The 16,875-nt window shown below is 45.2% G+C and overlaps 2 protein-coding genes across 2 annotated transcripts in view; both read left to right on the top strand.

Annotated features, from left to right (window-relative positions):
• Positions 1-16,875, top strand: part of SLC46A3 (solute carrier family 46 member 3) — a 134,415-nt gene that overhangs the window by 106,032 nt on the left and 11,508 nt on the right. The window lies entirely within an intron of this gene.
• FLT1 (fms related receptor tyrosine kinase 1) overlaps positions 8,571-16,875 on the top strand; it is a 202,649-nt gene continuing 194,344 nt past the window's right edge. The window contains exon 1 of the mRNA XM_084842930.1: positions 8,571-8,860. Coding sequence (XP_084699056.1) covers positions 8,794-8,860 — 67 coding nt within the window. The 5' untranslated portion in view covers positions 8,571-8,793. The remainder of the gene's footprint in view (positions 8,861-16,875) is intronic.

Below are 16,875 nucleotides of genomic sequence, written 5' to 3'. Positions count from 1 at the left end.
TCCCTTGGGAAGTCATGAATCTTAGAAGTTGTGTCCTAGAGAACAAAGTTGGTGAGGGGTGGGGGAATGTTAATTAGGCAATTCTTCATCTGAAGATCTAACTGGCCTGGGCTCGTCCTTTGCTGCTACTCCTAATCGTGCTCCTATCTTTGATTCCTTTAGGGAGCCACATCATTATCTCCCATCATTAGAACAAGGACATCAATTGACATTGCTTACGTGATGGGGAAGAATGGAAGCTTTTTCTAGGACAGGGAGGGAGGCATAAACGTATGTGTATTTTCCCAGCTACTCCATAAAGCATGGGAATTTTTAAAAATAGAGAATAAAAAATCCTTAGATAATGTTGCTGCATAAGTACCTTATGGATTCTTGTTCTCTTCCTCTGAGACATATATTACTGGCCACTGTCAAGGACAGGATGTGAAACTAGATGGACCATTGGCCAATTCTACCATGAGGGTTCTTATTTTTTTTACACTTTAATAAGAGTTTTCCACAATGTCTTCAGGAAACACTCCAACCAACCTTTTTAAAACTGGAAAGCTGAATCATTTTTTTAAATGATCATCCTGGTACACGTACAAAATGGTTTTGTGGGACTCATGAGATCTAGGCTGTGTTCTTGGCTCCATCACTAGCTTCCTGTGATGTTAGACCAATTGCTTAGTTTCCGTGCGCTTTCATTTCCTTCTCTGTAAATTAAGGGTCATGACGTTTGCTTACCTACCAGCTGTGTTGCCTGGGAATACATTCATTAGCATTTATGAATATATGTTAAAGAGATCTACATAAAGACATCCTGCTAACGTATTGTTATTTATAGATAATTGCTGGGGCCAGGTGTACTTCAAGGCTGAGATTTATGCATTCTTGCAAAACATCGAATTTTTTATCACTGTATTTCATTTCTTTTGGCAATCTGTATTTAACAAGAACAATTGACCATATATACCACCTCGGTACTACAAAACCTGTAATGCAGTGGTACTGTGAACAAACATGCTTGTACGAAAGGATTTAATGCCTTTATTGAACAGCTAATATTGAAGAAATAGCAATGCAAATGTAATAATCCAACATTAGAATAAGCAGATGAGGGTCTGAGGAAATCTACTGGTTTGGCCTGAGAAAACACAAATCAAAACAGAATTCTTCCTGCAGGATTTGCATATACCTAGTTTTAATACTTGAATTTATGTCATTTCTGAACAATTTGAAGTGCATTTATTTGAAGCAAATGGCTCCCCTGACCATGATTATTATTTATTATGGGTTGGATCCAGATATAGTCATACTTAGAATAGACACATAGGAATCCATGGGACTTAAGTTAGTCATAAGAACATAAGAAGAGCCTTGCTGGATCAGACTGAAAGCTTATCTAGCCCAGCATTCTGTTCCCACAGTACCCAACCAGATCCCTATGGGAATCACACAGCAGGACATGAGTACAATAGCACCCTCCCACTCATTATCTTCACCTGTTGTTCAGTCGTTAAGTTGTGTCCAACTCTTCGTGACCCCATGGACCATAGCACGCCAGGCCTTCCTGTCCCCCGCTCTCTCCCGGAGCATGCTCAAGTTCATATTCATTGCATCCGTGATGCTATCTAGCCATCTCATCCTCTGCCGTCCCCTTCTCCTTTTGCCTTCAATCTTTCCCAGCATCAGGGTCTTTTCCAGGGAGTTTTCTCTTCGCATTAGGTGGCCAGAATATTTGAGCTTCAGCTTCAGTATCTGTCCTTCCAATGAACACTCAGGGTTGATTTCCTTTAGGATTGACTGATTTGACCTCCTTGCAGTCCAGAGGACTCGTAAGAGTCTCCTCCACCACCACAGTTCGAAAGCATCAATTCTTCGGCGCTCAGCCTTCCTTATAGTCCAGCTCTCTCACAGCCATACATTACTACTGGGAAAACGATAGCTTTGATTATGTGGACCTTTGTCGGCAAGGTGATGTCTCTGTTTCTTACTATGCTGTCTAGGTTTGCCATAGCTTTCTTCCCAAGGAGCAAGCGTCTTTTAATTTCATGGCTACAGCCACCTTCTGCAGTGATCTTGGAGCCCAAGAAAATAACATCTGTCACTGCTTCCATTTCTTCCCCTTCTATATGCCAGGAGGTGATGGGGCCAGATGCCATGATCTTCGTTTTGTTAATGTTGAGTTTCAAACCAGCTTTTGCACTCTCCTCTTTCACCCTCAACAAGAGGCTCTTTAGATCCTCTTCGCTTTCTGCCATTAGGGTGGTATCGTCTTCACCTAGTGGTGTACATACTGCCTCTGATACTGGAAGTAGTAAATAGCCATTAGGACTAGTAGCCATTGATAGACTTATCCTCCCTAAAGTCGGTGGCCATTGCTACATCTTGTGGTAGCGAATTCCATAGTTTAACTATGCACTGTGTGAAGAAGTACTTCCTTTTCTTTGTCATGAATCTCCCACCACTCAGCTTCATGGGATGATCCCAATGGGCTTCTCTGAAATGGAATTCAGCCCTTGGGTTCACCATCATATTTTATGTCAAACTACACTGGTGAGGCTGGAATGGATGGGTAGTGTTGCAGATACCCCATGGGATAAATTTGGTACAATTTAAGCAGAATAATAGCAATCAAGTGGCAGATGCAATCCATGACTCCAGGCCCTTCAGCTGGAACAAGAGCATAAGAGTCTGGCATTCCTGAAATATCTTTGAAGTGTATGAACAGTTACTGAGAGAGACTGTGGTCTTCACCCAGCCCCACAGAGGGTGTGAGTGACCCTCAGAGCTACCCTATGTAATTTTTCAGCTTCAAGTCAGTGGAATATGGTGGCTGTGACCTTGTTACTCTTCAAATTAACACCTATTTTGACAGATTTATGCCTCCCAATGTTCACTGAGTATTAGTTATCAGTTGGTACTTTACAAGCCTGAGTTGGCTATGCAATGATGCACAACTCAACTGAGAATTCAGACTTCAGACCATATTGATGTCTGGATTGGGTCTTGGGTACTTTTGGTTTACGGTTCTCCTATAGACAAAAACTCATATCTGTTTCCAGAAATACTTCACATTGTCTCTGCCCACTTCTGGCCATGTTGAAGAAGCATCAGTAGGCAAATGCAGACAAGCACTCAGATCCTCAGTAAATTACACAGAAGTAAGTGCCATGGATTTCAGTAGGATGTGCTTCTACTGAAGCAAGTCAGTGACAATGAGAGCTTCTCTCCCACCACTGGCACCAGTGGACTGTTAAAATTTGGGGGGAGGGCAGATTTGACTGGGATCATGGCATAGGAGAAATAGTTAACTTCCCCTCCCTGTGTGGTGCTATTTAAATTATAAAAACCAGACATGAGAACTGAAATCATAAAATTAAGATCACGTCTAGTTTGGCCCTCAGGATTGCAACTAAGAGTGCTCACAGAGTTTTATTTCATGAAGAATTAGAAGGATTCAAAGAGTTCCATAAAGCTTGTGCCTTCCCACTAATGGATAAGGAAGATATATTTAATATAGCTAATTGATCCAATCTTGATTCCAGAGCAGGTGACTTTAATCCAAGATATAGATTGGATCAATTAGATTTATCAATGTGCCGGTGGTAGGGTTGGCAGGTTGATACTCCCTTTCCTACTTTGTTTCTCATTTCTGAGAAAATGTGTCAAATAAGGCTGCATAAACATGACAGAATGCCACCACTGTTGACAGAAGAACATCACTGATGGGATTTTTGTTTCTTTTTGGTCTTATAACCACTCACAAAGTAATATTTTCAACATCTACAGATAGTAATAAATCCTTTGCAGTTATTACTCACTTTGAGAATAACATTTATGTTAATTAAGCTGTTTAAGTTCTAAAAACCGGTCTTCTTTCCTTTGCACAAGTTGTCTATTGGTGCTTTTGGTCATAAAGTACATGATTTTTCATGCAATACCGTCATCTTACTGTTACCTCTGTTACTAACTATAGTAATTGTAATCATTCCTGAAAGTGATACCAATGGCATTACCACTGTCAAAAACTATTGTGAATATGAGGCCTTTGATGAAATACTGAATTAAAATAATCAAGGCAGTGTGGTTAGAACAGGTTAGAGCAACCTGTTGCTGTCCAGATGCGTTGGACTGCTGGAAATAATGCGTTGGACTGCTGGAATAATGGGAGTTGCGTTGGACTGCTGGAAATAATGGGAGTTGCAGTCTAACACAACTGGAGGGCACCAGGCTGGGGAAGACTGGGCTAGTGTTGAACTTAGGGATGTCAGACAATTCCACGATGGATCTCGGTGAGGCTGAATGCCAGTGCATTCGCCCCCCCGAATTCCATCACGGAACGAAGCCCCCGCCCCCTCCAACCCATGAAAGGTGCGTGGGACGGAGCACTTACCTGCTCCCGTCCGCGCTGCTTTGCAAATGGCAGCTGTCCTGCATCCGCCATTCGTTTCCTCCTCTTCATAGCTGTGATAGGCTACGTAAATACTTACGAAGCCTATCACGGCTAATGCAGGGACGCCATTTGTGTCCCTGCAGAGGCTGTGATAGGCTACGTAAATACTTATGTAGCCTATCACGGCTAACACAGGGACACCATTTGCGTCCCTGCGGAGGCTGTGATAGGCTATGTAAGTATTTACGTAGCCTATCACGGCAGGGGGGGGGACCCAGCGTACGCAAATGGCGGCGGCTACCGCCATTTGCATACGCTGGGTTCCCCCCCCCCCGCCATGATAGGGAAAAAAACCCAGCGTACGCAAATGGCAGCGGCTACCACCATTTGCGTACGCTGGGGTTTTTCCCCCTGCCGTGATAGGCTACATAAATATTTACTTAGCCTATCACGGCTCAATACAGGGACACAAATGGCGGCGGCTACAACAGCCGCCATTTGTGTCCCTGCAGGGCTGCCCAGTGGCTGGATGTCCGGCTGCGGGCAGCCGGAGCCAGCTGGCGGCTCCGCGGGTTGGCTGCGGAGCGGAGCTGGCCAGGCAGGATTCTGGGGGGAGGGACGGAGCACCTCCCCACCCGTCAAGGATTCCGGGGGGAGGGACGGAGCGCCTCCCCCCACCGCGGATTGCCCGGTGCGGAGCCAGGTAGGTGTTTCGTACATCCCTAGTTGAACTAGGGGTGGGAAGACCCAGGTTCAAATAGAAAACTCCCTGGGTGAGTTTGGGCCAGCCACCATCTCTCAGCCTAACCTACCTCACAGGATTGTTGTGAGGATAAAATGCGGGAGAACTGTGTGCTGCCTTGGCCTCCTTGGAGGAAAGGCAGGATAAGAATGTAATAATCCTGTGATTCAAGATCTGAACCAGGACATTAGATATTGAAGCCTGGTATGTACACAGGAATCTACTAAATTTATTTTAATTCAATATATGGAGGATAATAACGAAACTTAAATCCCTAATAAATATGTATCCATGTTTATATGTTGCTGCAGGCTTCAGATCAGCAGCCTAAATCTCAACAGGTGTGTCACTGAATGTCTGGATTAATTTTGTGCCACCAACTGTATAGCACTGCAACTTCCTACCTAAGAAAAATCCAGGGACTAAATATACAAATTTACAGAGCGGTCTTCCCCAACATGGTGCCCTCCAGATTTTTTAATAGACTACAACTCCCATCAGCCCCAGCCAACATGGTCAATGATCAGGTTGTGATGGGCTTTTTAGCCCAAAACATCTGGAGGGCGTCAGGTTGGGAAAGGCTGTCATAGAGGTGTCACTGGCCTTCCATTGCATCTTGACAGCAACATCAGATTGCTGGGCCACCGTTTTAAAAGTAAGACTGTTGCTGTTTTTAGGTCTGTAATCCTGAACCACTGATTTATATGAAAGTGCTGTGGATTCAACGTGTAAATATATTCTTGATTCGTGCTTTACAATATAGGTTTATATATCATTTTTTTCGGGTTGGATATGTTTTTGCAGTGTAGTGATGAACTGATTCATCATATCCAATCTCCAGAAGCGACATGCCTTCCATGTGCAGCCTGATGTCTAAATATCCAATTTAATGCTAAAGCATCAAGGGCAGAACATACCAGAAAGTTTTCTTGTACAAGTCCCATTGAAATTAATTGGAGCTGTGCAAAAGCACAGGAAGTACTCTTCAGAATGGGATTGTTTTGTCCTTATTGTGTTTTACACTGTTGGGTGCTCTGACCATAGCCTATAGCTCACAATCATGATGATATATGGTTGGAACAAATAAAGAATTATCTACTGACAGTTCACAAAATTCATCCAGTTCCAAGTGGCTATAAGTGCAACTTTGGGTTGGATCTAGATTTAGGTGTGTGTAACTCCACTTGTAGAAGCGGGCATCCCTGCCCCCTCCCCACGGCGGCCCCTCCACTTCCCTAAAAATGCTACACAGAAAGTCATGGGACCTGTTGAATGGTGTGCGGGAGTGGAATCCCCAACCATCGAAGGAAGGCAGGTCCTGTATGCAACACTCCCTCCCCCCATATATATTTGTTTTTGATACTGAGCTGTTTTGCTAGGGCAGGTTTGTAAGCACTTCTAGCTGCTCCATACAGAGACATACATGTCCAAAGCACATTACAATGTAGTACTACAGTCACATTTCCATATCACATCATTGAGAAATGCCCATGGGTCATACAGAGAAAATAACACCTAAAGGCAAAACAGCAATAAAAACACTCCTATTGGCTATACCTAGAAGATATGTTCCCTCCCTTCACTTTTGTATTAATTGTGGATCATCCCTGCAATCAAACAATGAACATGCTAACAGGGGTGATATGGAGAAAAGAGTATTGTGATGTCACCAAATCAGATTGGTCCTTAGCAACTTAAGTTGAGTTCAAGAAGGCTGACTTGTTAATGAATGATTGCTAACTACAGCCGAGGCAGGCAGGGCACCCAGATAAAACATCTCTGATCTGATGCAAGATTAGATGTTGATCATCTGTGATCACAGGATTGCTGTGAGTTGTATTAGTTGCTTCCTGCTCTGCTTCTGTATCTGAACCACCCACCATCTCATGTTGTAGTGCCTAGTGGATTGATTTTGTGGATGAGTTCCCTGACCTGAAGTCTGGACATGTGGAGATTCTGGCAGCCACTAGCAGCAGAAGGGGACCAGACTCCGCCTACAGACTAGAGCAAGAGAGAATTGTGATGATCATTGTGGCTGCCGCTGATACTGTGTGAATTGTCCTTGCCACAGCAGCAATTGGCAATGACACGCCTATGTCCAAGCCAGAGAACAACACCTCTTGTCTGCCTGGAACAAACAACATCCTGGAAGGGCCACCCCCTCAGATGATATAGTAACTTTACTTACTTTGGGATCTGAGGATCCTCGGTCTTTTGAGATAAATGGAAGTTTTGGCCTTGAATTCAGTGGGATAGTAGTAAATTGCCCAATTGGATGGGTTTAGTTTAACCCAGCCTTCCCCAACCTGGTGCCCTCCAGATGTTTGGGACTACAATTCCCAGCATTCTTGACCATTGGCCATGCTGGCTGGGGCTGGTAGGAGTTGAAGTCCAAAATGTCTAGAGGGCACCAGATTGGGGAAAGCTGCCTTACAGTGTTTTGGGGTTTGGGCACAATCCATTTTCCAGTCCCATGTCTCTATCAAAGATGGATCATGATGGTTGTATGGAACCTGCAGGTTCAGAGGCACTATATAACACAAGTTGCTGCGGGAGGAAGGTTTACTTCAAGCACTGCTTGAAGGCTTCCCCAAGGCATCTGGTTAGCCACTGTAGGAACCAAGTGCTGAGTTAGATGGACCTTTGATCTGATCCTGCACGGCTGTTCTTAGGTTCTTAACCAGTTCCCCAAACAAATGTAAAGGGCATCTCTGAGGCTGCCCCATTGCAATCAGTTGAATCCATTACTTCACAGAACTCATGCTAAGCCGGTTTAGGCTGCAATCCTATGCGTGCTTACATGGGAGTAAAACCCATTGAACGCGATAGGACTTACCTCTGAGTAGCCACGGAAAAGTTTGCTCTCAAATATCTAAGCATTCCGACTACTTCCACTGCAGCCTTATCCTGCAATTCTACTCGCAAAGCTTGGAAACGTCCAGTCTTGTTGAAAGCGGGGGGGGGGGGGGGGGGGAGGAATCTTCCATATTTAAGATCTCGAACGTGTAAAAGGACCGCCTTTCATCCGGATCCTAAATATTATACAAAAGTAATCTCCACTTCTGCGAAGACGTATGCTAGTTAAGAGCGGTGCCTTATTACTTGAAGGAGATGTCATTAAAGTCATCGGGATTGACCTGTAAGTAACAGGTATGGGGTCAGTGGGACTGCGATTTGACAATCGGGGCACTTAAACGTCTCTCTCCCCGCCCCCGCCCCTCGAACGTGATCCGCTGAGAATCAGAGCGTGCCAGAGATGGGGAAAGTCGTGCTCTTCAACTCCATCCAGAAATCTGCCCTTTCCTCACCCCACGCAGGAAGCGGGATCGGCCGAAGGTATCGCTGTAAAGGGGGTGGGGGAGCAAGTGACGTGGGGGGGGGAGAGGCGTGATTGGAAAGCAGGATGTGCGCTGGGGAGGTTATAAAGGGGCCGAGCCCGGGAAGCTCAGCGCCCTTCGGATAACTGCCTTGTGCTTTCCATCCCGAACTGCCTGCGGGGGGGAGAGAGAGGCGGGGAGGATATCGCCGGCTGGAAACTCCTCTGCGGCGCCGGGACTAGCCAGATCTTGGTTCTTCGGGCGAGGGGGGACAGCAGGACTGACTCACGCGCGGAGCGGCGAGTTCTCGCTAGTTCCCAGCGCCGGCCTTCTTTGCGGTTCGGGAGGAGGACGACATGTTTGGCTGGGGGTTCCCTGGGGCCGTATTGGGAGGGCTGCTGGGATCCTGGCTCTTTCTGGCAGGTAAGTGCTGTGCCACTGAAGGGGGACCCCGACGGGCTGGCCTGTCCCCACTGCGTCCTGGGCGCACACGCGCCGCTCCATCTCTTTGCGCCTTTTCTGGACCCGGCGACGGACGGAGATCGGGGGGAAGACCCGGACGCAGACGCGAACGCTGCCCAGTGGGTCCGCCGGGAATCGAACTAATCTGCTTCCCCACACCGCCACCCCAAATGCTCTCAGGTTTTCTTTTAACCGTTGCGCACCGGCGCGCTTGCTTTGCAACACCTTGTGCTTGCCTCGCCTCTCCAAGGCATTTGCTTGGAGAAGAGAGCTCTCTGCCGCGCTCAGTTTAAGGCACGGGTCGCTTCTCCAGGGGCACCAGAGGAGAATGCCGTTGGAAAGCCGTCGGAAGAAGATCCTCTGAATGAGGGCTTCTGACCAGAACCGGCGGGCTTTTGCTTTTCATACCAGGCCTCCCCCCTCCATCCAGTTATACAAGGGAACAGGTAATAAAGGGGGTGGGTGATGGTGAAAGGAACCTCACGCCCGAATCCTCTTGGATCGAGCCACCCTTTTGGCCTCTTGGGGGTTGGACTCGATGGCCTTGTAGGCCCCTTCCAACCCTACTATACTACTATTCTATGATTCTCTCTGCGAAGGTACCTATGGGCGAAGAATCGCCGCGAAAGATATTTTCAGAGGCTTTCCCCCACCCAAACGCAGCTTCCAAGTAATGAAGTTGGGATGGCGATGCGCGTTGCTGGAATGCAGCCATTCTTCATGAAAGCCCCGCGGATCATAACGGATTAGCGCTAGTGCCCTAACCTGTAGGCACCTAGCTGCCTGTGCGGCCTTTCCGCGTGGACATTTTTAAAGGTTTGCTTTCGGTCCCTAAAGAAATGGATGGCGCCCTCCGCGATTCCACCGGAGCACATTTGTTCCCTCCTTGTTTCCCTCCTAATTCGGACATACTTGAGCGGATCTCTTCTGATGGTCCCAGCCGTCAGCTTGGGCTGAAAAAGAAATGGGCACGCACCTTTTAGGAACGGAGAGCTAAGATGGCTGGGATTTTTAAATGTCTTGACTTTTGTATATATATACTCGAGGATATGCCTTGTGTGCCACTCTGAGGGTCTTTATTCTGGTAGAAAATCAGCATATAAATAATATGCTGACCAGAGCTGGCTGGAGAATCCAAAGTTTGCTCTATAGAAAGCTACCCTAATTTTCTTCCTTGACATGGGCTTGGAAGCATAAGGTTGGAACTATCCAAATTGACACATGGGCTGCAGTCTATAGAAAGGGGGCTGGCATCCTATACATGCAGGAGAGAAAGTTTCAGTGGGACTTAATTCTGAGTCGACATGCTTAGGATCACGCTGGGCACAGGCTAACTTTCTTGCAACAGATCATTTCCCCAAGTAAATGTGTGATCAGGTTGGGATGCTCAGCGAAGAAGAGGCAGTGTGATTTAAGCGAATCTGACTTCTCATTAGGATAGGAGCTTGCAGGTGACCAGCTTCTGTTCCCAACACAACACAACACAATGGAGAGAGTCACCACCCATCAGGAAAGGGAGTTGTGGAGTGGAATACAATCCAGTGTTGTTTCCTTCCCTATGCCAGCTCAGTGCCAATGTTTTCTTAATTCGATTCAAAAATGCCTTGAAAGGAAGGGTAGAGACAATGCGTGGGTGCTCTGAAGGACGAGCTCTATGTTAACCTTAGCACTAAACCACAATAGAAGGAAGCAACCACTCTTTAAAATATTGAACCACATTAGAAGGAAGTGATCAGCATCTAAAATAGTGAACTATTTACTTTGTGATCTGGAGGGAGGGACTGGGAGCAGATCTGCAGGACCTGATCATGGGCAAGCTCAGTTTGGATTAGAATGGTGGCGGTGGCAGTGCAGCAACATCTCTTCTTTCCTCTGGTTTAGACCAGCTTTCCCCTGGCACCCCCCAGATGAGTTGGACTACAACTCCCATCATCCTCAACCAGCAGGGATGGGAGTTGTAGTCCAACCCATCCAGAGGGTGCCAGTTAGGGGAAGGGTGGTTTACACAAACCCTTGGAAATGAGGCTGCCCACTTGGGCACATCTAGGCCAGACATCAGCAGGGCTTGGTTGCAAGTAAAGGTGATTTAAGAAGGTGGTGTAATGTATTGTCTGGTGCTGTTTTTCTATACTCGGACCCATGACCTGGTTGAGCAGAAGTATTCAACTGGTTCTAGTTAGTCAACATTTCCATTCTAAAAAAATTGAGATGGAAGTTTAATTGGTTGGAAATGAAACCTGCTTTGTGATAATGACCAAAGTTCCATGCACACTTGGGAGCAAGTGCCATGGACCTCAGTGGGGCTTACTTCTGAGTAAATATGCTTAGGGCTGGACTAGCATAGCTCAGTTATAATCCAAGTTTAGCTATTATACTGGGTTGTATTTTGAACACTAAAGGCATTTTCACAGGTGACACACCTTTTGTTCATTTGCTTAAGTCAGTTTATTTCATTATTTATTTTGCTTGCCTTGGTCTGTAATGTAAATGTAAAACTTACATCAGCCAGAATGTGGACTGAATTTAAAAAGGGCTCACTTCTGATTTGTATCTCACATGAAGAAAAACCACAGTAACACAAAGAATGTAAGAAACACTCAAATGTGCTTCTCAGTGCTGCATGTGAAAAAATGCCTGTAGTTCAGCATGTGCCGCTGATGAACAGGGCTGAGTGAGGTGGTCTTCACAGGTGGCAGATTCTGGGAGGTGGCAGCAAGGTGTTGGAGGAAAGAGCTGTGGGCCACACAGACTGCCCTGTGCTCCCTAAGCTAGCCTGCGGCCTTCAGGTATGGTGGAGAATGCTCGTCCCATCATCAGTGTTGAAGAAAGATTCACTTGCCAGTCTAGTGGCCAAGATGGAGGCTCTGATATTAGGACTAGGAGGGGTGCCACCTTGTTCTTCACCTCATGCAGAAAAATATCTTGGACTGATGAACTCTGGGAAAGAAATCTGAAGATTCTGAATGAGATTTATATTTTAACCAATGTAGGCTTTACATCTGAATTAGAAGTGTTGCAAAGGAGAGGAAAGCCCAATTTAAGCATCACTTATGAACCTGTCTTCATGTAATTTCATGTAAGCATTTTTTTTCTAGCCTATAAGCAGCTTGTGGTAGCTTACTGTGTGTGTAGCAGTTATTGTCTGGATGAAGATCATACACAAAGAGAGTGTATATGTTTGCAGTGGAGGCTGGTGGCTCTGATGTCATCGGGTGGTGAATCTGCATTGGGTTTCAGTCAGAACCAGTTAGAACTCTAAAGGAGCTACCCAAATAGGTTCAGCACCTTGAATAGTTCCTTAGAGCTCTGACTGGTTCTGACTGTAACCCAGAGTGGAATCACTGCCCCACTGACATCAGAGCCACCAGTCCACACTGTATGTTTGTGTTTTAAAAAGCTGCTGGAATCCATAGCAAAATACAGAGCCAAGTTAATTCTAGCTGAAACTCTTTAAAAGCCAAGGAGTAGATGGAACATAAATTGGGTACCAAACTGAAGTCTGTAGTGGTAACCATATTTGAGATTATTGTTAGTGAGGAGAGTAGAATCTCCAGTTGGACAGATAAGGGCCACTTCAAATATTATGGGTATAATTCAGCCAAAGAATAGTACTACAAAACACCATTGATGGAAGTAGCGGAGTTATACATACATATAACCCTTTCCCATTGAAATCATTGGGAGGATACTTTACAGTAGATGGCAACTGTGTTTGCCACAGGCCCACAGCACTTCCTTGAACATATATGTGCATGTATCTGGGAGCCCTGATTACAATGTGGTTCCCTGATGCATGTATGGTGTTGTTATTGTTAATAATAATGTGTGTTTGTTCACACTTTTCACAGACATGATTGTCATTTCAAGCCTATGCACTCTTACCCAGGAGTAAGCCTCATTGAACACTGACTTACTTCTAAGTAAACATCCTTTACTCAGGTGTCATTAAGGTGTTTTTCAGCTGGGCCATACTCTGTGTCTTGTATGTGGGTACGCATAAGATGTTTTAGGTTTACACACCTATAAAATATAGAACGTGACCAATACCTCTTTGAAAACATGGATATCCTATAGATATATTTATCAGGAAGATACAATGGATTGGATCCAAATTTAGGTGCATCTGGACTGGCAGAATCAGACACCCCCACACCCTCCTTTCCATGGCAGCCCCTCTGGAGCTATCATGAATGGGGTGAGCTGTTGTGTGGGTGAGCAACCCCTGAAAATCAGGCAGAGGCTGACTTCTGTGAGTGGAGCCCTTCCATCCAGGGAAGGTAGATCCTGGATCCAACCCAACTGGTTGTGGGTCCTTGTTGACTGTATCTTTGTGGCCAGTCCATAATGGCTGTCATGCCAGGTGATGAGTTTTTAGAGGTGATGTAGAACAACATGCAGAGTTTGTGAATATTACACTAAAGTTTTCAGTGAGAAATGTAATACTTTGTCTTACGTTTTCCTTTCTTGGACCCAGACTGCATGGAGAAATTTGAGCAGATTTATAGAGTTTTAGCTGCATTTTCTGTGGGTTGCACAATGCTAAGAACAATGTACTGAGAAGAGATGTGTATGAAAGAGTGACAAAAGTTGCAAAGACTTTCTGCACTGCTACTACTTGTAGACTATTTGGACTGAAATAGGTTTAGGCTGCAGTCCTCTGCATGGTTACTTGGAGTAAGTCCCAGTAAATTTATTGGGACTTATTTCCGACAATCTTATATACGTTTTACATTGATATACTTTTACAGATTTTCCATTTTGGCTTTGGGGTGTTTCCAGATGAGACTTTTATTGTGCAACCAAATTGCTTCATTCACTGAATTTTACAGAGGTCCAGACGTTATCCTCTTCCATTTCTTGCCTTCTTGTGTTTTCCCAGTATTTCTTCCTTTTTTTTTCTTACCAGAAAAAAAATCTGTTAAAGAAAAAAAGATAGTATAGCTCAGGGTTGGGAAAAAGGTGGCCCGAAGGCTGCAAGTGGCCCCCCTAGTTGTTTTTGTGCCCCCGCAATGCCCCATTGCTGCTGCCAAAATTTGGCAGTGGCCGTGGCTGAAGGACAGATGAATTCCTTTGAGAAACCCTCTAGTAGGACATGACAGCAACAGTTTCCTCCTACTGCTTGTTCCCTTTATCTGATATTCAGGGGTATACAGCCTCAGAATGTGAATACAGGGCAGCCTTCCCCAACCTGGAACCCAACAGCCATACTGGCTTGGGATCATGGGACTTGTAATCTAACCCATCTGGTATAGGGTTACAAAGCTGATGGTAACTTAAATGGGGGAGGGAGGAGAGATAAAATTAGAAAAATACCTATTGATGTTACTGCTTTGAATTAGGACTGTGCATCGACCTTGCGCTTCACTTCGGATGCTGCTTTGGACCCTTCGAATCAGCCCCGCTTTGACTCAGATCTGGATCCAAAGTGAGATTCAGATGTCTGGATCACTCGGTTTGGGCGTTTTCCCATTGACTTGCATGGGAAAACAAAAATGGACATAACTTTTTCAGTTTTCATGATAAACTCATGAAATGTGGGGGCCTCTCTGACCCATGGGGGGCGGGATGCCACCTGCCAAATTTCAGTTAGTTTGGTCCAGTACTTGTTCTGCTGGGCACAGCTGAAATTTTATCCCCCCCCCCACAAAAACTCTCAAAGCAAAGAGCTATGCCTCTCAGCCCTGCGCCTCCTCCTCCTCCTGCCTGCTCGGCTGTCAAGGACCACTAGCCGTCTCTGCTCATGAGGAGGAGATGGCTAGCTAGTGGCTGGGGCATGTGCCATGCTGCTGGTTGGCTGTCCCTGACAGCTGACCGGGTAGGAAGAGGAGGAGGCATGGCATACGCTCCCACCACTAGCCATCTCCTGCTCATGAGGAGGAGATAGCCAGCAGGTGGGGCATGCGCCATGCCTCCTCCTCCTCCTGCCTTTGGCAATTCACAGCACGTTTTGCGTATAAGTCTATGTGCTGTGAATCGCCCATGTACTCAAGATTCATGGCACTTTTTGTGTATAAGTCTATATGCACATAGACTTCCAATCACCATGCTTTTTAAAAACATGGCGATCGTGGTGGAGGCGGAGGGACCGGTGAGCGGAGCAGGGGCTGAGTAAGCAGGCGTCCAGAGAACCTGGACGGGGGTGGGTTCCCACATCCCTAAGTAACACCACCAGAATTTATTTTATTTATTTATTATTAAATTTATTAATCGCCCATCTGGCGATTAATGATCTCTCCCTCTGAAATGCAGCTGTTTTTCTCCAGTTATTCAGTCTTCTCCCCCTCCTCCACCACAGTCACTGATAGGAGATTGCTGGGTTACATTCAGCCCTGATTTGGCAACTAGAATTTCCATTTGCCAAAGCTCCCTGCCTCCTCCTCCTCCTCCTCCTCCTCCTCCTCCCTTCCCCCCTCCCTCCTCCTCAACCCCTCGCTGAACTTTCTCAAGTTGATAATTTTGGCGCCAGGCTGTCCGGGCTGCTCAGAACGAATCACCAAGTCAGACAAGATACTTTGTATACAAGCTGCATTGCTTCGAGATGCCTCCTTGCTGTTCTGCTCCACCTCATATCACGCAGAGGCACCTCCGAAGCAGCCCGCTTCAACTCGTTATTCGGGCTTCAGATCAAAGCAGTGCACAGCCCTACTTTGAATGACAGAAAGGCCAACATTTAGTAAAATATTTCAGTCCAAAATAAAATGAGCCTTACTGACCTATCTCCATTTTCTCTAGACAACAATAATCTTGTGATTATTAGGAATGGTCATGAATGAAAACCAAATTGTAAGTAATGATTAAACAGAATAGAACTCATTGACTGTCTTGTACAATGTACAACTTTCTTTCTTTCTTTCTTTCTTTCTTTCTTTCTTTCTTTCTTTCTGTATTGCACCATTTATATCAGAGCCCTCTGTGTATCCTATACCCTGACAGCAAAAGCCAGGCAGGGCAGGAGAAATGATGAAGATTTCAAAAGAAAACCCAAATTCAGCTAGACAAGTCTGTGAAGTCATCTAGCCGACTTACCAGCGGTGGGTGGGGATGGCAATGGAGAAGCCATAGGATCCTGCAGATCCTATGGATCCTGGCCTCTCCCCTCCCCTCCACTGCTCACCATCCCACCCTCACCCCGACTCCCACTGTCAGAGGAGCAGCTGCTGCAGTGCTTTCTGCGCTGGCTGTGAGGGGGCAGGACCAGAGGAAGGGGAACAGCCTGATGCTGGATTCCCCTTCCTGTGGTCATAGGAGTATCTCCCAGGGACCATAGGATTCCTCTGTTAACTAGTGAGATGTATTTATTTATTTTTCAAAATGTTTTAATTGAGCAGAAGACATATCTATATATACAAAGATATTTATAAAGGGCATATAAACAACTGTGGTGGCATAGGACCAATTTATCATCATTATTTTTATTATAATTATTATTTCAATTTATAAATCACCTTATAGCCTATGTTCTCAGGGTGACATACGTAATAAAAACAAATACAATAGACTCAGTGATAAAGCACATTAAAAGCACTACAAGCAGCAACAATAATTTCATGTTCTTCTAAAATGATGCCTAAAATGACACATTTCTATATTATCTAAGAATTAGAAAGTATGTTTCTGGTTCAGAAATACTGTTTTTACTCATATGCAAATTTAATCAATATATTAATCAATTGACTAAAACTCACATGAATATTCAATTAATTTTTATAATTAGATTGCGGTCTATCTATCTATCCATCCCTCCATCCATCCTTATATCTCTCAAGTCCCTCAAGCTCACCATCAAATTACACCGAAATACACCAACTGAGACTAGAACTCTATCATATTGAGCCATTCAGTGGAATGATGATTACCTTCCTGAACATCTGACTTGTGTATACAAGTTCTCATCCTGGCATTTAAAATAAATGAGCCTTGCCATAAGAATTTTTTCTTTTTGAATGATGGAAATGAGAGAGCACAATTTCTATTAA

This window comes from Heloderma suspectum, chromosome 3, assembly GCF_057233095.1.
Source record: "Heloderma suspectum isolate Gila_16-S chromosome 3, 16-S_ref, whole genome shotgun sequence".
NCBI classification, from domain to species: Eukaryota; Metazoa; Chordata; class Lepidosauria; order Squamata; family Helodermatidae; genus Heloderma; species Heloderma suspectum.
Note: the sequence above shows the minus strand (reverse complement) of the source record. Positions and strands in the feature narration are given on the sequence as shown.